We start from the raw sequence: 24,381 nt of genomic DNA on the forward strand, positions 1-24,381 counted from the left end.
GTAAAGGAGAGGAGGCGACAGCAACCCAGGCGTTTATTTGTCCCGCTTCCTGCTGTGACGCTGCTCTCGGCGGCCAGGGCGGGTTTTTCGATTGAAAGAGAAAAGGGCTTTTCTGGGCTGCGGGGCCGCGGTGGGTTCGCTCCGTGCGCCCCAGCGGGAGCGGCTCCCGATCCCGATCCCTGTCCCGGCGGGGATTCCCTCGGGAGCGGGGGCAGAGGGGCCGGCCCGGCCTCACATGACGGCGGGGGCGGGTCGGGCCCCGCCGCTCCCGGAGCTGCTCCTGCGGCTCCTGCGCTCGCCTTCCCAGCCGGTCCCGCGGCTCCGGACAGAGCGCTCCGGTCACTCCGGCAGAGCGCTCCGGGCACTGCGGACAGGGCACTCCGGACAGAGCGCTCCGGGCACCGCGGACAGAGCGCTCCGGGCACTGCGGGCCGGGCACTCCGGCAGAGAGCTCCGGTCACCGCGGACAGAGCGCTCCGGGCACTCCGGACAGAGCGCTCCGGGCACCGCGGACAGAGCGCTCCGGGCACTCCGGACAGAGCGCTCCGGGCACTCCGGACAGAGCGCTCCGGGCACCGCGGACAGAGCGCTCCGGGCACTCCGGACAGAGCGCTCCGGGCACCGCGGACAGAGCGCTCCGGGCACCGCGGACAGAGCGCTCCGGGCACTCCGGACAGAGCGCTCCGGGCACTCCGGACAGAGCGCGCCCGTCCCTCGGGGCTGCATCGCGCTGTCCCCTCGCTCCTCTCCGCTGTCCCCTCGCTCCTCCCCGCTGTCCCCCGGCTCGGGCCGGGCCATGGCCGCCCCGCTGCCCCCCACGCCGCTGTTCGCGGCCGAGCGCGGGGCCGTGCTGGTGTCGTGCGCGCTGTCCTGCGTGGGCTCCGCGCTGCTGCTCTGCACCCACGCGCAGTGGCCGGAGCTGCGGACGCGGCCGCGGCAGCTGCTGCTCTACCTGTCCCTGGCGGACCTGCTCTCGGCCCTCTCCTACTTCTACGGGGTGCTGCAGGACTTCGAGCGCACCTCGTGGGACTGCGTGCTGCAGGGCGCCCTGTCCACCTTCGCCAACACCAGCTCCTTCTTCTGGACCATGGCCATCGCCCTCTACCTCTACCTCACCATCGTCAGGGGCTCGCCCACGGGCACGGGCTTGCTCTGGTGCTTCCACGCCGTGAGGTGGGTGCTGTGAGCTGCTGCTGCCGGCTGGGACCCCCGGGCACCCCCCTCCTGCCGTGTGCTCCGCTCGGGATGGAGCCTCGGGTGTCGCTTGAGTTTCTGTGCTTTTCTTCTCCTCTTCTTCCTCTCAAATTCCTTTTCAACAGGGATTTTGCTGTCTTTTAACTAACCGACCCTGTTTGTATCCCCTTTCCCTCCCCAAGTGAAGGGTTGGAGACATGGAAAAGTTAAAAATTCTTTGTTCAAGGTCACTTAGAAAAACCTCTGGCAAGTTCTAACGACTGAAAATCCTGGCTTCTGCTTTCCCTCCAGTCTGCTTTGATGTTCTAGAAATAATGTAACAAAACTTGTGTCTGTGATACCTGTCTGCTGCTGCCCAAGCTTCCGTGGTTGGGATCTGTTTCCATGGGTCCCCAACTTCCCCCTGTCAGCCTGGCCCGTGGATCCTTCCCCTCTCCCCAGGCAGGTTGCTGTAGTTCCATACTCATAGGACAATGTTGTCTACAAGTGATGAAACTGCTAGAAAAGCACTCGGAAGGTTGTTTTGGCATGTTTGATTGAAAGCAAGACAAACCAGACCACAGCGTAGCTTTATGTCTCAGTTTCTGCTATTTAGGGCGCTGATTTTCCACATCATGTTTAGTAAAGGCTTTCATTATGCAATTGGAGCTTGTGGAATCATGTGCTACGTCCACACTGAGCAAAACAGTGATCCTTTAGTCCTCTGTGTTGCCAAGCTTTTGCAATAAATTATGAGGAGTGATCTGGTTTAAAAGGAAAAAAAGCCCTCAGGACAAGTACAGAATTTTCTTAGGTTTCTTAGTCAAATATTTGTCACCTTTGAGTTTCAAACAGCATCGTTTGGCAGATGACTGAACTAGAGCTGAGTCCAGGTGAGGATGGGCCAGAGAGAGACTTTGAGGCTGAGTGTGAACCAGGGAGAACTTCAACTCCTGCCCTGCCTGTTGGAATTGCTGCTTGATAGCAGGGGCAGTGTGAGGGAGCCTGAGGGGACTGCACATGGCCCTGGCACACCAGGGTGGTGGTGAAGCTGAGGGAAGATGCAGTGGAAGGGTTTTGAGGTTATTTCATCTCCAGTAAATAGAGAGTTGCACTCTGAGAGCTGTGGTGAGGACGGGGTGCTGGTAAAGAGCCACGTGTCGCTTAATGGATGTTAAAAACAAGTCTGACTCCTTCCTGGGCATTCTGGCTCCATCAAGCACATCAAAGAGCTCAGGCAAATCTGGCCTGTTTGTAATTTTCCTGTCTGCTAATTGCCTGTGTGGCTTTTGTCTGTACTTCAGTTTCTCCATCTGGTTTAATGCTCCTCAGCATTACCAAGCTACCAAGCGTGGAAAGAACAGAGCCACTGAAACAGCGCTGGTGCAATCTGTGCACTCTCTAAAGCTCTAAAAACCCTGGAAGATCGCTCTAACCCCTGACATGGAGGGAGAGATGCTCAGACTGAGCTGCTTCTGGGTGAATTTGTTAGGTTTATGTTCAGTTCTTCACAATGAAAATGAAATGCCACCTTCAGTCCTTGGAATTGATCAGCACCACTTGCTCCTTTTAAAGGCTATTGAGCACCTCTGATCAGGTTCTGCTTTGTAAATGCCTCCTGTTCTGTGCAGAGCCAGTGTTTAAAGCTGCTTCTGCTTTATGATCTGTCTGAAAAGCCAGAGAAAACAAGCAAGGACGTGTTCCCTGCCCATCCCCTCGTGACACATCATCCTGCTTTCCTTCCCTGCACCTTTATTGTTATCTCAGTTACCTGAGAAATAAAATTCCAGACATAATGCTTGGAGATGGCTCCCCCTCACCCTTTCCAGCATTTCAGGGTCCCCTGGCTGTGGTGCTGGTGGGCTAAAAATCTGTTAGAACCACGCAAGTAGAACTGCTTCAAGCAGTGTATGGAGAGTGTCTTTTTGTATGTGAGTTGCAAGGGGTGGGTGAGGGAGAGCTGTTTAGAGCAAAAGGGAACTTGGCAAAGGAAGATGCATTTAAGGATTTAAAGTTAAATTTCCAGTATTTTAGCCTAGGCAAGAACCTGGAATTTTTTCCCTTCCTAGCTTTGTAGGTTGCCAGTAGAGCCATGCAGGGACCATGGGGTGAGAGTCATCCCCAGACACCTTTGGGAGGGACCCAAGGCAGGGTGGAGTTCTGTCAGGCAGGTTCCCTGTTCTTCACAAGCTCCTAAGGGCAAAGTGCTTGTAAAGACGAGTACTTGGTTAATGTTGGCTCTAACCAGAGACTCTTGATTCTTTAGCTGAGTGGAGCTGACTAAATACATGTTGGAAGTCAGTACCCGAAATTTTCCTGAGGGAAGTCAGGATGTCACAGTGGATCGGACCTGTCAGACAGGTTTGTGCCACAGGGATTCCTGTGGTAACACATCCACCAATTCCAGGCTGGAGAGCTGCAGCCTCTGCTTTGGTTTTAAACTTGTTGATCTCGGATGAGCTTTGAAAACCAGCCTACATCAGCTTTGGAAATAATTACGTAGCTGTGAAATGTGAGTTCTGGCATCCAGAGTGCAAACGACCAGGCTGCCTCACTGCTCCTGAATTTCCAGGTGTCAGCCGTCCTCTGGTTGGGTAACATCACCTTTGTTGTCAGAGAAGTTGATCCAAACTTGGGGTGAGGAATGGAGCAGACAGACAGAACCCACCTTGGCATTGTTTCCTGCTTGGCTTTTGATACCAATTGCTGCCAATGTTTGAAGGGTTTTCATTTCATGATCAGGCTGTGCAGATCATTATAAGCATAAATATACTTACTTTAAAAAATATATGTATCTATAACATATGCATGCTTATATATTAAAATATACGTGTTTATATATGTATTTACATTTATAACCATGCATGTTCTTTGAGTGCCTGGGGTCATTTCATGCACTGCTGCACTGTTCATCTCAGCCCTTGATGGGCTGCCTCCTGCAGGATTAAACTGGGGCAGATTTGGAATTCTGGTTACAATGTGTGCTCAGAGCTCCTTCCTGGAACTGGCTGGGATATCCAGGAGCCTGATTTTTCACTCCTCACAGAGTAAAAATTCCTGTCCCCTGAAGGAACTGCCTGCAGGCCTGCTGGCAGGATGGCTCCTCGTCTAACCTGTGCAGGCAGGTGACAGCAAATCACCTGCTTCTGAGAGCCTCCAGGGAGGAAAAAGCAGCTGTGCAGCATAAATCAAAACGTGGTTATTGAGCAATCTGACCCAAGAAGACCAGGACAAGTCGAGGTGAACACTGCTAGAACTGAAGGGTCCTCGCCTTGCCTTGTTTTGGTGTGACTGTGCAAAGATATGCTGGGTTGGATGATTTCTTAATTCACAGATGGTCAGGAGCTGTATTGAAGGAATAAGTACGGTTGTGTCTGCCTTACAGGTGGGATTTCCAGCCTTTCTACAGAAAGGAGGAATCGTTTTCCTTTCTCTCCCACACTGTGCCTAGATCCAGGTGTGCTTTGGAGAGGCCCAGCCTACATAATTGCTCTTTGGGGCTCAGAGGAATATTTCTGCCTCTCTGTGATCTTGGATCCTTTTTATTCCAGGCCTTACTCACACCTTGGGTGATGAATCCTGATTCTTCAGTTCCTGCATTCTCCTGGTTCAGTAACAGCACTGACGTTTTGCAGCCCTCCTGAATCTGTCATTTAGGAGCTCTTAAGAACAACCAGATCACCAGTCTCAGTTCTCCTTTCCAGTCTGCTGAAATGGAGCTGAAGTTCACGGAAATGTCTGATTCCTTTCTAGATCCTTTCTAATTTCATTTTGTTGGTAATCCTTTGTGCTTGGTGTTAGTGGTAAATATCCATCTGATCCCAGAATGCTATTCCAGTGAAAATTTACTGCCTGTTAATGCAGCAGTTCTATTCTTCCTTTCACCAGTTATCTCCTGAAGGGTTTTAAGTCCCTTGCTCAGTGGTGTGTTATTGCCTCCTGTGGCCCCTCTGTGTCTGTACTTACACTGTCCTGTCTTACATCCACACACCATAATTTCACCTGGTTTTGTCTTAATTCTCTTTCAGGTCACTGTTGAGATCATTATTTAGGCAAATGCGTTTTTTAATTCACTTCCTTTTTCTTGGTGCTTGTGTGCCTTAAAATGGTTTCTCTAAGGAAGTACCATTTCTCTTGAATTCTTTACCTTAGTGCTCAGTTCTTCCAGGAGTGCTGAGAATGGAATGGCTTTGCATGTGCAGTTGTTTTCTGAGAAATTGCCAGTTTAACCAAAATGACTCGTGAATTGTGTGGAAACTTTCATGGTGGTGGTGACGTTTGGGATGTTTTTAGAAAGTCTGCTCTGATAACAGAGTGGGGAGGGCTTCCTGCAGCACAACTGTCCTTAAATAACAGCACTGGCTTGGATTAGCACTGCCTGTTCTGAGCTGAACCTTGAGACAAAATGTTCTAAATGTGCTGAAGAGTTGACTCTGAATTTTTTTACAGTATTATATTTACATTTGGTTCTTTCATGAGTCGGTGAATCCAGACATTGTTTAAGAGTAGGAAATGGGGTATTTTTGAAATCTAATATCATGGGATTATCTCTGATTTTACAGCTGGGCTATGGACTTTCAGATAATCTGGTCAAGGCCCCTGCTGGCTATGGAATTTCAGATAATTTGGTCAAGGCAACTGCTGTTTGCCTGCATAGCCTGGTGTCTCTGAGACTGATTTTTGGGGGCAAGATCCTTCCCATGCTCCCTGCAGCTGCTCCAGGCTGTCAGTGGAAGACTGTATGAGAGCAAGACAGTCATGAATTTGTTTTCTCTGCACCTGGCGAGACCAGGAGGGTTATGCTGGAAGCTCAGTCTGAGCACTCTGAGCATTTGTGTCCTTTATTGGAGCTGTGGCCCCCATCCCTCTCTCCAGGGTGGCTGTGGGGAGGGCAGGTGACACATTCAGCTGGATGCAGGGCACTGTTGTGGTGTAATTTTTGTTTGGGCTGGTGGGATTTTTCTGTTCTTCCTCATGGTTTCTTGTGGGCAGCCTACACTGCTGAGTGACTTAATTCATGTGTCACCACAGTTATTTTTCTTCTAAATGCTTCCCTGTATTTGACTCTGCTGTCAAGTGAGAAGCCAAAGTCACAGCTCCAAGTTGTGTGAGTGTGGCTCCTTGTTGCTTTCTTGGCTTTTTGCTGTTACTGCCAGTATTTTTCCCTGGCTCTTTGTCCTTCAGAAATTATACTTTTGCTCCCAAAATACTGACTACACCTTCACTTAAAAGCAAAGCAAACAAACAAACAAACCACTGATGGAATGAAGCTGTGGACTTCTTTGTGTGCCGAGTTTCACTTTGGAATCAGAAGGTGGGACTTGGCTGCTTGTGCTCGGAAAGCTCAGGATCAGCTGGCTGAGTCCTGCAGGAAAATCACATTTTACAGTGCCCTGGCCTTGTCAGATCCTCAACCTCCCTGAGTCCAGGAGGGAGTGGGAGAAGGGCAGGAGGTGGGCTGGGTTCTGCTGCCCTGGCTGCACCCTGTGCAGGCCAGGGGGGAGTGCAGCACATCACTGCACCTCTGCCCTTCGGGGCTGGGGCTCCACATTCCCACAGAGGGTCCCCAGGAGGTGGATTTGCAGTCCTCGTTCATACACTGCCTGTTTGCCACTTGCCCTCACCTGCTGCAGCAGCGCCGATGGTCTGGGATAAGCACTGGAATCCTGGCTGGGGAAGAATCCCTGGCTCTGCCACCCATTTCCCGAGGTGTGGGGGGCTCAGCTGAGGATGTTCTTGGCTTAACCTCGTTCTCTGTGTCCCTCCCTCAGCTGGGGTGTCCCCCTGGCCATCACGGTGGCGGCTGTGGCTCTGAAGAAGATCGGCTACGACGCCTCCAATGTTTCTGTGGGCTGGTGCTGGGTCAACCTGGATGCTGAGGATCGGCTCCTGTGGATGCTGCTGACGGGGAAGGTCTGGGAGATCCTGGCCTATGTGACCCTGCCAGTGCTCTACATCCTCATCAAGAAGCACATTAACAGAGCAGTGAGTATTCTGCTGGGTGATTCCATCCCCCCATGCTCTTTGCTCCTTGTTTAGCAGCTGCACAGGCAGGAGCTGCTTCATGACACTGAAATGTCCCCACCCCTGGGAGAAGCAGTGCCCCGATCCAGCAGCACCATCACACAGTGACTTAGCACAAGCAGGATGTAAAAGCCCTTTGAAAACGAGCAGGGATGTGGGATGTTCATGATGGAAATGTTCAATGCTACAGTAAGAACTGAAACACAATGTGAAGGACAAATTCAGCTTTAATCAGTTTTCCGCAGTTCCACTTGTACCAAGATTGGAATTCTCAAACCTCAGTCCTTTTAGTATCTCCAACGAAAGTTTGTGTTTATGAATTTATTTTGTACTGGAGCTTAAAGCTCCATTTGGGAGTCCAGGCACTGGATGGCTTTGGATGCCACAGAGGAGACTCCCTGTCCTAGCAGGGGTTTGGAATTCAGGGGTTCAGTTGTTGCTGTTCCTTGTGAACACACAAAATCCAGGCATCTAGGACAGCATTTGCACAGCAGACAGATCCAGATGAGAGTGGCAGAAGGAGCTGCACCCAGAGTTTCCTTTTTTCTCTGGGTTGTGTTAGGGAAAAAAGCCCCCCGTGTGGAGAGATGCCCTTCTGGAAATTTCTGCCTCTGCTTGTGGTGCAGCTGTGGCGGTGCTGAGGATGAACACAGCCCTGCTTAGGGCAGGATCCTGCAGAGGAGGTGGAAGAGCGAGGCAGTTTCCAGCAGCCCCAGCGTCCTGGGAAGGGAAGGGGAGCCGGGGAGAGTTTGCTGGTGCCTGTCAGCATCACCTGACGTGCAGCAGGCAGGACACGCTGTCCCGGCCGTGGTCAGAGATAGCAGCGTGACCTCCTGGAAACCTGACCCTGCCCGGCCGGGCTGCTGCCTGTGCCAGGGATTCCTGGGCACGCTGCTGTCCCTCCCCACCCCACTCTGGGAGCAGTGCTGAGGGCAGGCAGCTGCCCCTGTTCTTTCCTCGGGGGTCTGGGTGTTCAGGGCAGCAGCACACGGAGCCTCCTGGGCTGTCGCTCTTTGGCCGCAGCAGGAATGTTTGTGTTTCCGAATGCAGAGTGTGGCTGCTGCTCACAGCTGTGCCCCTGTTACCCTCCTGCAGGGCTCAGGGATCCAGTTTGCTCTGGCAGGAGCCCCTGGGGCCGGGGTCCCGTGTCTGTAGGCTCTGCTCACGTCCTTGTCTCCCCCGCTCCCCGCAGCACGCCGCGCTCTCCGAGTATCGGCCCATCCTCCCGGGAGCCCCGGCCCTGCAGCCCCGCACCTCCATAGCAGACAAGAAGCTCATCCTCATCCCCGTCATCTTCATCTTCCTCCGCATCTGGAGCACAGTGCGGTTCATCCTGACCCTCTGCAACTCCCCCGCCGTGCAGAACTCCGTCCTGGTTGTCCTGCACGTGAGTGTTTGCCAGCAAACGCATCCAGGGGGGTGCCTGGGAGGGAGAGAAGGGTTTGGTGCTCGCAGTATCCCCTTTTTTGGCAGGATGAGAAGGGTTTGGTGCTCGCAGTATCCCCTTTTTTTGGCAGGATGGAGAGTTGCAAGAGCTGGGAGGGAGAGAAGGGTTTGGTGCTTGCAGTATCCCTGTTTTTGGCAGGATGAGAAGGGTTTGGTGCTCGCAGTATCCCTTTTTTTTGGCAGGATGGAGGGTTGCAAGAGCTGGGAGGGAGAGATGGGTTTGGTGCTCTCAGTATCCCTTTCTTTGGCAGGATGGAGGGTTGCAAGAGCAGCAGCAGCAGCAGCAGCAGCAGCTCCGGGCAGGAGCTGCTCCAGCAGCATCTGGCGGCTGCAGGGGAAAGCTGCGCTGGCAGGGAGGGCCAGGGCCCGCAGCCGGCAGGGAAAGCAGCTCTGGTGGGAGTGCTGCCTGGCTGTCCTCCAGCAGGGCTCAGCCTGCTGCTGCCCGACACCGGCGCCGGCCCGCAACAGCCCCCTGGTCTGCTTTCGGGTGCTTTTTGGGAAAAAGAAAGCTCATTCTTCGGAATTTGTTGTTGTCGTTGAGGTCGAAGTCGGTGACTGTCAGGACTGCAGCTGCTCTGACGCGGCGTTTGCTCCTCTCTGGGGGTGCCCGTGGGAGCAGCCCTGGGTGATTCCTTTCCTGCCTTTGCAGGGAATTGGAAACACGTTCCAAGGAGGAGCCAACTGCATCATGTTCGTGCTGTGCACACGGGTGGTCCGGGCTCGGCTGCTCTCCCTCCTTTGCTGTGGTCACTGTGACGAGCTGGACTGGCCTGTGCAGGGATCCAACAGCTCCTGGCAGCGCCCACGGCCCCACAAGGACAAGGATGTGCCCGGCCCCGAACAGACGAAGCCGCTGCTCTCCAGCACCTGAGCTGCCTCTGTCTGCTGCTGATTCCTTCTCTCATGGTAAAAACCCAGAGTGAGCCTTTCCTCCTGCCCTGCCTGCACAGATCTGAGGGCTGGGAGCAGTGACAGGGGGCTTCTGCTGCTGCTCTGGGGAGTCCCTGACTGACTCTGCAGCCCCCATCACGCTCCCAAACCATTCACAGAACTGCTCTGCTCCTTTCCCTCTGAGCTGTTCCTCGAGCCTGCAAAACGAGGAACTAAACTGCAGGGCTGTCTGGCCCACAAGGACAGGACACCAGTCAAAACTGAAGAGGAATTGGTGTCTGTTTTTAGTGTGAAATGCCGCATGCACACACATTTCGTCAGTACTGCACAGATCAGCTGTTCAGGGCCCCAAGTTCCCCACAAGCAGATGGCAGCCCCTGCTGCCATCATCATAGAGGGGGACAGAGGGGAAGTGATTCACCCAAGCTTGCCTAGAAAGTGTCTGGGAGCAAAAAAATTGACAGAAGCTCTTCACTGCAGGTGCAGGATCCTTGGATTGGTCTATTTGTGTAAGCACCTCGCTTCCTGGAGCTCGACCTCAGGAGTGATCATGGCAGAATTTATAGGGGTGTCAAACTTAATGTGGGCTCCTGTCTGTGAATCAGATATTGATAGAGCTCTTTGCAGTCCCAGAGTGCAGCTGAAGGAGGTAAAACCCAGAGCAGCTGTCCTGGCTGCTCAGATGGATGTGCTGGCATGTGCTGTCTCTTCAGGCAGAGTGTGAAACCTGCTATGAAAGGGCACTTTTGTACTCACCCGGCAGCTCACACTCAGTCCAAAGGGTGAGTCTGGAGGGCAGGATGCCCATCTGGGCCGTGGGGCATGGCAGGAATCAGAGTCTGGGAAGAAGGCAGGCTGTTGGGAATGGCAGACCTCTCTCCATACACCTGTTTCTCCTCCTCCCAGACCACACGGCTCAAAAAACCAAAGGACTTTTTATTTGTCATCAGCTGACATTTTTAATTTGTAGAAGAGGTTTTTGCAAAGGGAACAGGAGCCTCGTGAGCTGTCTGGGGAGGGAGGGCAGCTGCAGGCCCCCAGCTGTTCCAAAGCTGCTTTATTGGCCCATGTTAGTCAAGTTTACAGCAGGCAGCAGAGTTACGTGGCGCAGAGTCCTAGGGGACTGTGGGCGGAGGTGAGTCCTGCTATTTCCTGAAGCCTTGGCATTAACTTTGTAATTTTATTAGTATATTTAAGCTCTATTGTGCACAGGCTGTGTAAACGTGGGGTGTCTTCAAGAGCTCATGAGCCCAATTTCATGGGGCTGCAGAATGGCCCTGCTTCTCAGCATCCCTGGAGTCTTTGAAAGGTAGCTGGAAGCATCTTATTTTTGCCACAGACTTCAAGAGGTTTTTTTCTCCTTTCAAAAAGCTTTTTAAAACTTCTAAAAGCTAAATAGAAACCTTGATAGCTCAGCCTCTTGTGAATCCCACAAGGCTTGGAAAGAGGAGCTGTGTTAAACTTCTTGCAGAAAAGTAGGATAGAAATTCTTTAATTTTATCCAGCTTAGTATTATGCTATATTCAGTTTTTTTGGAGCCACCCCTGAAGAGAAAAAGTAAAATTGTCACCGACTTGGCTTAAGGGAAAACAAAACAGCAGAAAAAACAACACCAAAAAAAAATCAAAACAGATCCCATGTTGTCAGTTTGCCTTTTTCCATTACAGAGCTCTGAGAAATGCTTTAGGAGGAATGTGCCAGGGTCACATTTCCAGCTCCAGGGGTTCAGGGAAGCGCTGGGCTGCGAACACCAGCTCTGGGCTGCAGCACCTGCACTGACACACACGGGGAAAGTCTGGGACATCTCTGACATCCTCAGATCAGAGAGGCCAGAGAGAGGAGAGCAGCCAACAGAAAACCTCTCAGAAACGTCTGTGGTTCCTAACACTGCAGCTGAGGGCAGCCTAAATGCGAACAGAGGAGGAAGAGCAGGGAAGGGGTGTGGAAGTGCCTGGCTGCTCCTGGCAGGGCCCCCTCTGTCCCCACACCAGGTGTGAGTGCAGGGGAGGTGCCTCAGCTGGCTCTGAAGGTGTCCCTGACCTCCTCCCTGTCACCATGGGCGGGGGGATTTTAGCAGGAGGGGCTGAGGTTGGGGTGCCAGGCTGTGCCTGTTGAGCTGCTGCGAGGTGACATCCCTGCAGCCAGCCCGCTCTCCTGGGCCAGGGCAAAGCGTGCCCGGGCTGCGGGGCGCTGGGACAGCCCCGGAGCGTGACTGTGCCTGGTTCTGTGCAGGTGCGGGATGGAGCCAGAGCCCCACAGAGGGAGCTACAGCCCGGGGAAAGCGCCGCTGGAGAGGCTGAGCCGAGGAGAGGTCCCAGCCTTTGCTCTTCAGCTGTGCTCAGGATGCTCTGCGACAGGCTGTACTCCGGTTTCCTGGTTTATCTCCCCTCCTTCCCCTCACCCTCCACTGTAAAAACTTGTTTGGGGTTTTGCTTTGGGGTTTTTGAGGCCGATGTGTGGTGAGTTCTGAGGTGAACAAACACCGTGGGGAAAACTCGAGGAGCTGCTGGACCGACTGTCCTGGGCATGGACTTCAGTCGTGGGGTGTGAGCCTTCCCGGGAGCCCCAGCCTGGCTCCTGCTCTTCGCCTGAACGTGGGCAGCACCGTGCTGACAAGTTTGGTTTGAGCTGGTGCTGGACAGACGGTTCCTCTGGATGGTTTATCCCTGCTCCTCGGTGGTTGGGGGCCACTGTCTGTGGTGGCAGCACGGGGGCATCTCCTGAGGGAATCGGAGCCCTCCAGGCTCCCTTGGTGCTCAGGGATATCGGGATGTACCCCCAGGGACAGCCCCTGCCAGGAGCAGGACAGAGCCTGGCTCTGAGCCCCAGAGGTGCTCTGCTTTGTCCATGCCTTGGGAGTGTTGTATCGGACTGGGGAGGGCATGGGGCTTTGTTTGCTGTTCGGAGACAATGTTTTGCCTTATTCACAGCTCCTCACTTGCTTGGTTTTTAAGTATTTTCTCCAAGTTTTACAAAATAAAGTTCTGTTTCTTCACCAGGACGCTGCCCGGCATTGCATTCGTGCAGCAAGAATAGGATCTGGGTTGGTTCTTGGTTCCAGAGCCGCAGCTCTGCTGCTGTTCCCTGCACAGTCCATATGGATCCGGCCCTTTCCTGTTGCTGGGGGATCAGACTGCCAAATCTGCCTCCTCCTTATTTGATTGGGAGCCATTTGTACCGCTGATAAAGCAGTGTCTGTTTATCACTTACTTTCAGGCAGATAATTTATTCCTTAAATCCTTGTTTCACCCCAAGGCCCGTTGTAGCTCAGGGGCCCAGAGTATTGAATTGGCCTTGCCTGAGCATGCGATTCCTTCCCAAAATGCAGGTGAGAAGGTGCTGATGTCACTCGTGGACATGTTCTGTGGGCTGCCTCCTCAGGGTGGGAGTTGCAATGAACACTGCAGCACGGCTGGCTGCCAGCTCCTGCTCAAACATCCCCGTTTAGAGCTCACCACTAATGTTCTCCAGCAGATTTACTGTCCTGGAAACTAAGCTTGCCCTCTTAATCATCTTTTTCCCCCAAAGATATCAGGGTTTCATAGGATCCAGCCTTGAGCACAGACCATTAGGCTGAGAGTAAATAAATAAATAAAGGGGAACTCTTACCATGAGGTGGGTGACACCAGAGCGGAGTTAAAGTCTCCAGACCAGCACGGGCTGGGGTGAAGAGCAGATGTAAGAACCTTGATACCTGCTGTAGCTGAAATGGAAAATGTGCTTGTAAAATGCCTGTAAAATCAGCTTTTTGCTTGTTCCTGGCTCTGTCCTTTGCCCAAGTCCAACAGGATCCCAACTGCTGAAGATGTCATGCCCCTGCAATTGCTTTGAAAATCCAAGAAGCTGATTTACTATCCTGTCTCCCTTCATCGACCTCTTCCAACATCATCCCAGTGCCAACTACAACCTTGCAGATGTTTTTATCAGGTTCTTGCTGCGTCTGGAAAATATTCAAACTGTTCTGCTGCCATAAGCAAATATTTACTCTAACGAAGGGTCTTGGATGACAAACGTGTTCTCTTTGATTCCTGTATGTTTCAAGATTATTTCTTCAAGTTCAGGAACAGACTTTAAAGACTGTAACACAAGGGAGCAGCGAGGAGTCCCCAGGCAGGTGCAAAGGAGGACTTTTATTTGCAAAAACCCGGCCTTTTTATGCTGTTAGTCGGTTGCCAGTTTACATAGTGTTAAGGCACAACAAACCGAATTTAACCAACCACCACACACCACGGTGCGGGCACGAGGCATTCACGCAGCCAGCGTGCCTCCCTTCCTCTATCCCAGCTGAGTCACTCTCCCTCAGCCCATTTCTACTCAGGCTAAGTAACAGAGCCATGATTTTACCAGGCCTTCCCTGGACAGAGCTTTACCTATCGGTCACAGAAGACCGTGGCAGAGAATTCTCCTTCCCTGTCTTTACTGAGTGTCAGAGCAGCTGTCGTTCTGCCCAGAGCTCCCAGAGGTTGATACGTGGAACTCCATGATGGAAATTTGTACTCTTTGCATTTTCCCCATCTCTGGGGCAGAATTTTCCCTCTTGGCTGATGGTCTGCAAAGGTGAGGACAACAGGAGTTGCTGAGTGAGCTGTGGGCTCAGCAGCTGTGACACAGGAGCGTCCTTGAGGTGTGATCCCCATTAAGACACCTGGGAACAGTGTCCTTCAGGCTGTTCACTAAAAACATGCAATAAAAGAGAAACGCCAAGAAGTCTGAGGACTAAATTCCACCACCCTGAGAGCAGCGGGGCTCTGTTCTTCTTCCTGCTTTGGAGCACAGTGCTTCCACGTGGAGGAAGGAATGCTGCAGCCAGCCAGAGAACGTGGGCAAGGACACGTGGAAAGGAGCTGCTGCTCAAGAGGATTCCTTTTGTTAAAGTTACACAGCCAATAAACAGCAGGTTTGGTTCCAGTTTCTCCGGCTGCTGGGGATATCTGTGAACTTTGCATCTCTCTGATAAACCCTAGGAGTTGTAGTGGATGATTAACAAGGTCTTGGGCTGTTAAAGCAAGCCCATAACAGAGGAGGTTAATACTGAACCAGCAGCACGTGGTGCATCTTGTGCTGGAGGAGGGAAAGGAACCAAAGTGCTTTGGAGGAGAGGCTGTCAAAAACCCAGCTCTGGGAGGATGAGCTCTGAGAAGCGCAGGAGCGCCTGAACCAGCTGGTCCGTGCGAGGTAGGACAAGAGCAGATGGATTTGTGAATTTGTGGCTGCAGGGGGGTTGCTGGGGCTCAGCTGCAGTGCTGGGGCTCAGGGCAAACACTCTCTCTGTTGCCAGGGCTGCTCCCTGTGTTCCCTGATGCCGCAGTTGCTGGGCAGCATCTCCAGCTGTGCCATCCACGGTTGCCCAGGAGCTGCAGCTCTGTAGACTCACCTGGTCCTTGCAGAGATATCGGGGGAAATGGGCTCATTTTAGCGACTTTGGTGATAAGTCTGCCCCGTCTGGTTGGACAGGTGAGCCTGTGCCCCCTGGAGCTGGGCAGCACCTCTCTTTGAGACAGGATCTGATAAAGAACATCTGACACTGGCAACAGACTTGAAAGAAAAATGAGTTGAAGACATGGGAGAGTCAGGCAGAGGAAGGGAACGATGAGGCACAGTGCCTTACCCCGCCGGTAGCGCCTGAGGGTGATTGGATGTGTTTGGAAGAGTCACAGTGGATCAGGGGAGGGGGGGAAGCCGAGGTTAAATGATTTGCTAGGAAGCAGTTTGTTAGAAGCAATGCATACAGCTTGCTCAACACTTACTGTGCCTACCAAAGCAGGATGAGAAGGTATAACACTATTGATAAAGGGAAGGAATTTTGACCAAAAATCCTGGTTTTAACCTAAAACTAACTTAAACCAGCCTTGAAGTTTGGAGTTGGGCCAGTTGTGCAGGGAAGCAAGGTGAACAGTTCAGAATGAGGAAGACCCCTGCCCACGACCACCAGACGACACTTCACAAGCACAACGTGGATGTAAATGACTTTTGGGCTCATTGTAATGCTAGGCGGGGCCAGGTAATGAATATGTATAGCTGTTTTGGGAAACTTAACGAACATGGAGCTTGTAACCCGATCTACACCAAGCTCAATGCAGGTGTCGGCACACATGACTTCGGAGGAGCTATCCCCCCATGCATCCCAGCGCTGGAATAAATATACCTACTTTACTGCTTATTCCAGTAGTGGAGTCTTTCCGTGTATCAGCAGAAGGGGTTTGTTTTTCCGTGCAGGGCGTTTCCATCCCCTGCCGTGGCTGCCTCGGCTGGAAGAACCTGTGCTCAGCATCTGAGATTCAAACACCAAAATGAAGCTGAAAGGAGAGAAGCAGGAGGGCTCCGAGGGCACTGAAGGTGCAAAGGGGGTGAGTATTATCGCTGCCTTCTTCCAACCTGAGTCTCCCACAGGGATACAGAATAAGCATTGGAGACCTGTGGGTACCTGTAAAGAGAGGAAAAGACCTGTGGGCACCTGTAAAGAGAGGAAAAGACCACGGTCTTTTGGGCTGAGATACCCACAGGGAGAGCAGAGATGTTTCTGTTCCTGAGCCCAGTTTGTGTCTGTCTGCACGCGGTGTTGCACCGAGTCTGGTGCCTGCCTGCAGCTCTCCTACCCTGTAACTTCTGTGTCACTTTCCCCTTCTGTGTGTGAGTTTTCTTTCCTACTTTCTAATCAGCTTTAGGCTGCAGATGCTCCTGGATGGGGCTGCCTTTCACAGCAGTGTTTGGGGAGTCTTGCACAACGCGCTGCTCGGGGATGCCAGAGGTTTTCCTGAAGGTGCTGGATGTCAATAATTAACACCAGTGGCTCTTTTGAGCTCCTGGGATTAGGTTAACTGGGAGCAAGGCAGCTGCTTTTCATCACCAGTGAGAGAATGTCAGCAGTGTACTCGTAGAAAATGGACCTGGAAGCCTCAGCTTCCCCCTGATCCTTTGTGTGAGATCAACTTGAATTTCGATCTCCTGTAACACCTTAAACTCTGCAGATCCCTGGAGCTGAACTGCCAGAGATTCTGAGGAATAGAAAGAAGCACCAGCAGCTTTTTGGACAAATGTTCAATTAGGGAAATGACAGAGTCCTCATGTGGGACCTGAGCTGAGTGCTGGGATGGAAAACCTCGCAGACATTAAGGCTGGTGACGGTGGCAGCAAACGAGATGAAAATGGAAAGTGACTTTATTGATGTAGCAGCAACGAGATGCATTAGTGAGCTATAAAACCCAGCCAGACAAAACCCCAACAACCCAGCTCTGTCAACACAGCCTGGGGGCTGAACAGCAGCTAAACTGTTGTGCAAAGGGAGTTGTTTGAGCTGTTTGTAACGCTGGGAATGGGTGCCCACAGCGGGGTTTGATCCCGCTCCAGATGGCAATTCCCCTCCTCTGCTCAAGTGCAAAGCTCTTGTACCCCTCAACCAAGGCCTCCGTGAGCTGCTTGGAGAAGTTCTAATTGGCTTCAGTGGCAATCAATTAGATCCATAAATAGCTCTATCCCAAAATGCAGAGGAAGAAGAAATGAACAGGAAAGGGATTTTGCCACTTGATGCAAAATCACTTCTTTTTAAAGCTTTCCTGTGCCAATATCCTGTGTTGTTCCACTACCCAATTTGCATGTTGGAAAAAGAATAATTGCAAACAACTTTTTTTCCCTGCGGGGTGGCTTTTTAAGAATGATGACTTGAAAAAAAATTAATCATCCAAAGGATTCATCAATACCAGCAAAGCAGAGTGAATGACTGTAATGACTGTGGGCATATCAAGCAGAACAAAATGAGTTGTAATGAAAACTACCCACTGGGCTTTTATATGCAGTAAAATGAAGGGAAAAACACAGAAAGCAAGACTTTGGGTATTTCTTTGTTTTTATTGAATGTTATTAATGCCTAAAAGCCAGACCCACTTCTAAGGTGGTGGTTATGCTTTTTTCTTTCCCTCCACAGAAAATGACACTTTCCCTGGCCCTGGTAGCTCTGATTTCTGCATTTGGATCTTCCTTCCAGTACGGCTACAACGTGTCTGTGATCAACTCTCCTGCCCCGGTGGGTTGTGCTTGAGAGCAGGGTCAGAGCAGAGCAAGGCAGATGTAGCATTACGTACCCAAAATGTACTTTGTGGGTGTTTGTGGGCAGGGGCCCGTCCCCTCTTTGTGTCTGGGACAGATGAGCCATGGGGTGCCTCCCCCTCTGGGAACCAGGCACATCCTACAGGGCAGGACACCCTGTAGGAACAGTTACCCAGCCCAGCCTTCTCCATCCCTCTCTTGCATTCATTTCCCAGCTCACCCCACCTGGTTTTTTTTTTTATCAAGACAGTAGTTTAGAGCTTTATGGCATTTGTTATCTGGCTTTTACAGCACGAAATTGTATTTATTGCTCTAAACACGCTTTGTGTTTCATTCCAGTACATGCAAGACTTTTACAACAGAACCTACCTGGACAGGACTGGAGTGCCCATGGACAGCAACTTCCAGACGCTGCTCTGGTCCCTCACCGTGTCCATGTTCCCCCTGGGTGGCCTGTTCGGGTCCCTCATGGTGTGGCCTCTGGTCAACAACTGTGGCCGGTAAGTGGGAGCCGTGCCCGAGGTCCTGCCCCACGATTTGGGATCAGATAAGATTCATCCCGTGGTGACTCCACCTTGCCCAGCCCTTCAGGAGCATGACATTGCCACACACCCCTTGAGGCTAAAGCAGGTGGGATGAGGGTGGATTGCTGGGCTCAGCCCCAAGCGTTGTCCCCCCACTGTAAAGGAATTTATGTGGTTCTGGTATGGCCAAGGCCAGGCTGTGGGCTGGGCACTGAGCCAGGCAGAGCAGGGAGGAAAGTCCTGGGATCCCAGCTCAGGCCCAGATCTGCTGCTCAGGTTTCCTGAGAAACTTCTCTTCTTCCTGGAAGCCTTCGTTGCCTGCAGGAAAAATGTGACAATTGCCATTTTCTCTCCTTGCTCAGTGTTTGGGATGATGATTTGTTTGGGTTTTGGACAGCAGGACACAGAGGGGATCTATCTGCAACTTAGAAACACCCTGCTGACTCTGTCTCCTTTCCTGCTACTTTGCAGAAAGGGCACTTTGCTGATAAATAACCTCTTTTCCATCGCTGCTGCAATCCTCATGGGAACCTCAGAGCTAGCAAAAACCTTTGAAGTAATCATCCTTTCCCGTGTTGTCATGGGAGTATTTGCTGGTAAGTGGATGGTAAAGGGAGAGCAATAAATATTCCCTGAGCTCTGTAAAGGTGTTTCATTCTCCCAGCAGATGCTTTCACAGGTAGCACACTTTAGGATCTGCATGACAAGGCTGTGCTTTAGCAGTGGTGCAGAAGTACTAAAGATCTTGGGGAGATAACGGCCCTGGGACTGGGATTGAAGCTGCAGGGAGGAGATGTGTGTCTGTAAATGCAGCAATAAACATCTGCTGGGCACTGCAGCTCCCACAGCCAGCAAACCTGCTGAGGATAACCTGTTTTCCCAGACAAAGCAGATAGTCTACTTTTTTCCTTTTTAACATAACCAGAATAATCCATCAAAATCATTGCCAGGTCCAATAATCCAGTCCTGGAACTGACTGTTCCTTCTGCAGGAGAAAAGACATGTTAAAAGGGAGAGCAAAGGGCTCAGAGCCACAGAGACAGAGGGAAGCCAAGGACATCTGTGTGTTGCTGGTGTGGCTTTATTGGAGCTACGGTAACAGGGAACAAACAGAACCATGCTGGGTACCCCAGCAGAGCCAGGTCTATGAGGGTCCTGAGAGCATTTACACTCAATTATCTGGCTTTGGGCTGGCGAGGCTGGCACACTCCATGGTTTGTTAATGAGCTGGGGTAGCCTGTAGAGATAAATTTCCTGCCTTAGCTCACCAATGGTAATTGCTGCATGTACAGATCAAGTTGCTTTCCCAAGCCAGTTTCTTGTTTTCCATTTTTTTTTAGTCCAATGGTTTTATTTTGGCTTTTGACTCTCAAACCTGGCAGCAGCTCTCAGCACTGGAGCTTGGAATAAACGTTAAGGGTCTTGTTAAATGTGATCCCTCTTTCCAGTTATTTATAACCCACAAACAAATCCAGCCTGGCTGTCCTGACTTGTCCTTCTCAGGCTGACCTCACTTGAACTGTGGATGTTGTGCCTGGGGAGGATCTGGGAGGATCCAAGTGTCACCCTCCAGCATTGGTGGCACTTGCTTCTGTGCTTTTTAGGCCTTTTAGCTTTCAAATATCAGCCTGATTACCTTTGTAACCCCTGGCTCCTGAAGCCTAGGGACTCTAGAAATGTCAGATAAGAGTCTCCCGTGGTCATTTGATTCCAGGAATTTGGGGGCTGCCAGGATTTACAGCGTAAGCACAGGAGCTGGTAGCTCGCTGAGGTCACTGTGGGCAGCCCTAGAACGTTCCTCAAAATAACCCATGTCGCTGGTGTCCTTATTAGAGCATAAATACCTATTCCAGCAAGCCACCTGCAAGCCACCTCCGACCAGCAAAGCTCTCAGCACTGCGTTACTGAGCAGGGAATTTTTAAAAGCCGACACAAAATCATTTCCTTCCACTTTCGCGTCAGCGTGTTTGGATGCTGATTTCTCCTCTTGTTTTAGAGGAAGCAAAAGTTCCTCTCTTACACTTGGAGTTTGTTTCCAAATCTGAAGCAGCAACATTTTTCTTTGTGTGTCTTGTGCTGCTCCTGGCAGACCCTGCTGGGAGAAAGCTGCTTTTAGGAGGATAAACACTGAGAGCCCCCAAATCATCTGCTGGCTCTGTAGGCAAGGCAGGCTCCCGCTAACTCTGTCAGACTCCAAAAATGCTTTGCTGCCCAGCAGTTGGTTATCCAGGCACTCAAAGCAGAAGGGTTTGAGTGTGAAGTTTCTGCATGTCCTGTGGTTCATCAGGAATCTCTTTTGCCCCCACGGGAAATCAGAGCTGCATGTCTAACACCGCTCTCTTAACTGCTAGGTCTGGCTTCCAATGTGGTTCCCATGTTCCTTGGAGAAATGTCCCCCAAAAACCTGAGAGGGGCTATTGGGGTGGTCCCACAGCTCTTCATCACCATTGGCATCCTTGCAGCTCAGATCCTTGGTCTCAACAGCATCCTTGGCAATGCTAAAGGTAAAGCTCCGGCTCAGGGCCTCTCTGTGGGCTCCACAGGGGGAGGATTTCTCTCAGCTGATGTCTCGTGTCCTTTCTGCAGGGTGGCCTGTGCTGCTGGGGCTCACTGGGATCCCATCCCTGCTTCAGCTCCTGACATTGCCCTTTTTCCCCGAGAGCCCCAGGTACCTGCTCATCCAAAAGGGCAACGAAGAGCAGGCACGGAGAGGTACGGTCCATCCTTCCTTGGAAGGCGAGGTGGGGTGGGATGGATCTGACTGTGGGACGTGGCTGACAGCAAGAGCGTGTGAGATTCTCCACTGACGTGTTGCTGGGGGGTGGAATTCTTGGAACACTGCTCCTTTCCCTGCATGTGTGGATCCCCGGGTTCCCACCACAGAAGCACTGCTGCCCAGGGTCACACATTGCTCTGCTCTGGTCTGAAGCAGGACAGCTCTCTGTAAACCTGGGGCTCACAACTCCCTGTGCTCTCCCCACCAGCTCTGCAGAGGTTGAGGGGCTGGGAGGACGTGGATGATGAGATAGAGGAGATGTACCAAGAGGACCGGTCAGAGAAGGAGGAGGGGCAGTTCTCTGTGCTCAGCCTGTGCACCTTCAGGGGCCTGAGGTGGCAGCTCATCTCCATCATCGTCATGATGATGGGGCAGCAGCTCTCGGGGGTCAATGCGGTGAGTGGGGAAGGCCAGGGGGGTACTAACAAAGGGGTGGGGCTGCAGAGGGGCTGATGGGGGCAGTGCTGACCCAGGAGACAAACCTGAGAGTGCCTCTTCACCCAGGACACACCCAGTGTCACACTGGCGTGGGTTGACCCTGGCCACTACCAAATCCATGGACGAGGTACAGGGTCAAGCTCCCCTGTTAAGGATGATTGGAATGCTTTTAGAGTGAAGTGCTTGTGCCCACGTCCAAACACCAGTGTCTCCAGAAAGGGACTAATTCAGTCCTCAGGCTTCTGTGCACCAGTGCCAGGATTTAAAGCAGCCAGAAGGGGGTTCCCATGTTCTGCCTCTGGCCACGTATAGACACAGCTGTGGTTCTGCTGCAGGTCTTCTACTACGCAGACAGAATCTTCGAGTCAGCAGGAGTGGACAGCAGCAGCATTCAGTACGTCACGGTGTCCATAGGTGCCATCAACGTCGTCATGACTTTGCTTGCTGTAAGTTTGTGCTGGGGCTCTCTGAGTTCAGACTTGTGCAGTCTCCCCTGCCCCTGTTTAAATTAGGTTGTGCTCATGGAATCCTACAGTCACAGAATGGTTTGGGCTGGAAAGGACCTTAAAGATCATCTCGTCCCAAAACCTTTCAGTAGAGAGTTATTTGCTGGGAGATGCTTTCCACGACAGATGTCCTGTGGTGCCCGTGGATGAAAACATCTGCAGCAAGTGCTGAGCCCCTGGTGTCATCCCTCTCCTGTCTCTTCCAGGTTTTCATTGTGGAATCCCTGGGGAGGAGGATCCTTCTCCTGGCTGGCTTTGTGCTGTGCTCTGCCTCCTGTGCAGTGTTAACCCTGGCTCTCAATCTCCAGGTGTGTCTGAATGGCTCAGGTGGTCCCAGCCATGATTTCTGGACTCCCCAGGGAGCAGGCCATTGGAATATTTTGAGGGTGGTTCTACACCCTGGGGAGGAGGGGACAATATGAAAGGTCTCTGTACCTGTGTATCTACCAAGAGAAAAGCCAGGAAAAGCTGTGATCCTGCTTGCCTGAATGCTCCTTCCAGGATGTCACGTTCATAGTCCCTGTTGCATCCCTTTGGCAGCAAGGATCATACCCAGGCTGGGATTTCTGTTGTCTGATTGTGGACACACCTGGCACTGGAGGGTGGCACTGCCTTCAGAATGCCCTCACATCTTACTGGGAGCAGTGCCTCGAGTGTGCTGGTGATGTTCAGACAGGAACCGCGTCTAACCTGTGATTCAATCCCTGCAGACCACTATCTCCTGGATGTCCTACCTCAGCATAGCCTGTGTCATCATCTACATCATTGGACACGCCATTGGCCCCAGTAAGTACCCACAGCCTGCCCAGTCTTCCCCACAAGCCGAGTAAAGCCAAGTGGTGTGTTCAGTTTCAAACCAAAACCTTTGTGGAGCTCATCCAGGGAGGCTGAATTTCATCTCTGTGTGGCCATGCCCCGTGCAAGTCATTTCATTGCCCCGCTGTTTTCTTTGAATTTAATCTTTGTTTAATTTGCTGGGTGCTTCTAAACACTGGTAGTTAGAAACCACTGTTTGCCACTGAAATGAGCTGTCTGATTAGCAATTCCAAGTGAGGGGATTGCCTTTGGGATTTCCTCACCTGCAGCTGCCCTGCAGGTCCCATTCCTGCTGTGATGATCACGGAGATGTTCCTGCAGTCGTCCCGGCCCGCGGCGTTCATGGTGGGGGGCTCTGTGCACTGGCTGAGCAACTTCACCGTGGGGCTGCTGTTCCTCTACATGGAGGTAAGAACCAACCACAGGGCAAAACCTCATCTGAAAATCGGCCTCTTCACCCCTGTGCTCTTACAGAGAGGCTTTGAGGAGCTGTAAGCGCACTCCTTGGTTCCCAGAACCTGTGTGTGGGATTGTGTTAAGGGCAAGAGACTGATGTTCATCAGCATTTTCTTATCACACCTGGCTGTTGCACAGGCTTTGAAAGAAAGCAGTTTCTTTGCCAGGTAAATGTCTCATCCTGAGCTCAGGAGCATGGAAAAGATGACAAATTCCCCATCTCCAACTGCAGGATGTGCCTTGGGGGGACAATTTTAGCTTCTGAAATCTGGGTGCCCAGTTCACACTGCCCTCAGGAAGTGACCCATAAACTGCTGCAGTCCCTGACTTTAACCTGTGCAAAGGGAGCTGCTGAGTTGGGTTTGATTTGTGGAGCAGACCCTCACCCTCCTTTCCCAGTCAGTTCCCAATAAACCCGTGCTGGTGGTTTGAGAAGACAGAATCTACACCCACCCCAACTTTGAGTCGTTCAGCTCAAACTATGAGCTGCATTTTCTGTAGCCAGTGCAGGGTCCTGCGTGTCCAGAGCAGGTAATTTCCACCTGGAATGTTGCCCTGATCCCTTCTCTCTCTTGTCACTGCCCTAGGCTGGGCTGGGGCCCTACAGCTTCCTCATCTTCTGTGCCATCTGCCTCTCCACCATGATTTACATCTTCTTTATTGTTCCTGAGACCAAGAATAAAACCTTCATGGAAATCAACAAGATCATGGCCAAGAGGAACAAAGTGGAGATTCAGGAAGACAAAGAGCTTAAAGATTCCTTCCCCCTAGGCAAGCGGGAGGAGAAGGAAGCACTCTCCAGCACTGAGATGTGACCCAGCTGTGTTTGGCCTGACACAATCTGTTCAGCAGGAAAACAAATACAGGGATTCCTGCTTTGATGCTGATCTGAGAATCACAGAACTGTTAAGGCCAGAAAAGACGTTTAAAATCAAACCCAGCCGAAAACCTGATGCTGCCAAGTCCTCCTCTTGTCCCAAGGAAAGGGAAATGTCCTCAGCCAGCTCAGTTCTGTGACCAAGCAGCCGATGACCTGAGGTGATGTGTGTCCCTGGTGTCCTGACTGACACGTCCTGGGGGACACACGCCAGCCCTTGGGCTGGGTGTGGGGCAGTCGTGTGTAAGGAGTGCACTAAATTCCTCTGAGGAATTGGCACTTGTGTGTTTGAGGGTCCAGCAAGGGGAAATTAAATTTAATTTGTTATATCAGTGTGCCGCCCTCTGTTTTGAAAAAAGCAGAAGTGTTGAACAGCCTGGCACAGATTTGGTGTGGTTGATGGAGAATCCT

General features: G+C 51.8%; 2 protein-coding genes across 2 annotated transcripts; both read left to right on the forward strand.

The window, feature by feature from the left end:
- Positions 1 to 252: 252 nt before the first annotated feature.
- On the forward strand, positions 253 to 12,564 carry GPR157 (G protein-coupled receptor 157). The gene is made up of 6 exons (XM_032131858.1): positions 253 to 355; positions 691 to 1,173; positions 6,945 to 7,158; positions 8,390 to 8,584; positions 9,293 to 9,549; positions 11,767 to 12,564. The coding sequence occupies exons 2-5, from the start codon at positions 797 to 799 to the stop codon at positions 9,512 to 9,514; spliced, it is 1,008 nt and encodes a 335-aa protein (XP_031987749.1). The 5' UTR covers positions 253 to 355; positions 691 to 796; the 3' UTR covers positions 9,515 to 9,549; positions 11,767 to 12,564.
- Positions 12,565 to 12,661: 97 nt separating this feature from the next.
- Positions 12,662 to 24,302, forward strand: LOC116454828 (solute carrier family 2, facilitated glucose transporter member 5-like). The gene is made up of 13 exons (XM_032131855.1): positions 12,662 to 14,709; positions 15,751 to 15,881; positions 17,456 to 17,554; positions 17,917 to 18,077; positions 18,573 to 18,697; positions 20,453 to 20,605; positions 20,688 to 20,813; positions 21,086 to 21,273; positions 21,651 to 21,761; positions 22,028 to 22,129; positions 22,532 to 22,607; positions 22,918 to 23,045; positions 23,681 to 24,302. The coding sequence occupies exons 2-13, from the start codon at positions 15,825 to 15,827 to the stop codon at positions 23,906 to 23,908; spliced, it is 1,554 nt and encodes a 517-aa protein (XP_031987746.1). The 5' UTR covers positions 12,662 to 14,709; positions 15,751 to 15,824; the 3' UTR covers positions 23,909 to 24,302.
- The last annotated feature ends 79 nt before the right edge of the window (positions 24,303 to 24,381 follow it).

The sequence above is a fragment of the Corvus moneduloides genome, chromosome 22 (genome assembly GCF_009650955.1).
Source record: "Corvus moneduloides isolate bCorMon1 chromosome 22, bCorMon1.pri, whole genome shotgun sequence".
In the NCBI taxonomy this organism is placed as follows: Eukaryota; Metazoa; Chordata; class Aves; order Passeriformes; family Corvidae; genus Corvus; species Corvus moneduloides.

Bases quoted from the DNA above. Each gene is read 5' to 3' on its own strand.
- LOC116454828 (XM_032131855.1), top strand. From the start codon at position 15,825: ATGAAGCTGAAAGGAGAGAAGCAGGAGGGCTCCGAGGGCACTGAAGGT. The intron at 17,555-17,916 runs GTGGGTTGTGCT...GTTTCATTCCAG, and splicing joins TGATCAACTCTCCTGCCCCG to TACATGCAAGACTTTTACAA. The intron at 20,814-21,085 runs GTACGGTCCATC...TCTCCCCACCAG, and splicing joins CGAAGAGCAGGCACGGAGAG to CTCTGCAGAGGTTGAGGGGC.
- GPR157 (XM_032131858.1), top strand. From the start codon at position 797: ATGGCCGCCCCGCTGCCCCCCACGCCGCTGTTCGCGGCCGAGCGCGGG. The intron at 7,159-8,389 runs GTGAGTATTCTG...CGCTCCCCGCAG, and splicing joins AGAAGCACATTAACAGAGCA to CACGCCGCGCTCTCCGAGTA. The intron at 8,585-9,292 runs GTGAGTGTTTGC...CTGCCTTTGCAG, and splicing joins CCGTCCTGGTTGTCCTGCAC to GGAATTGGAAACACGTTCCA.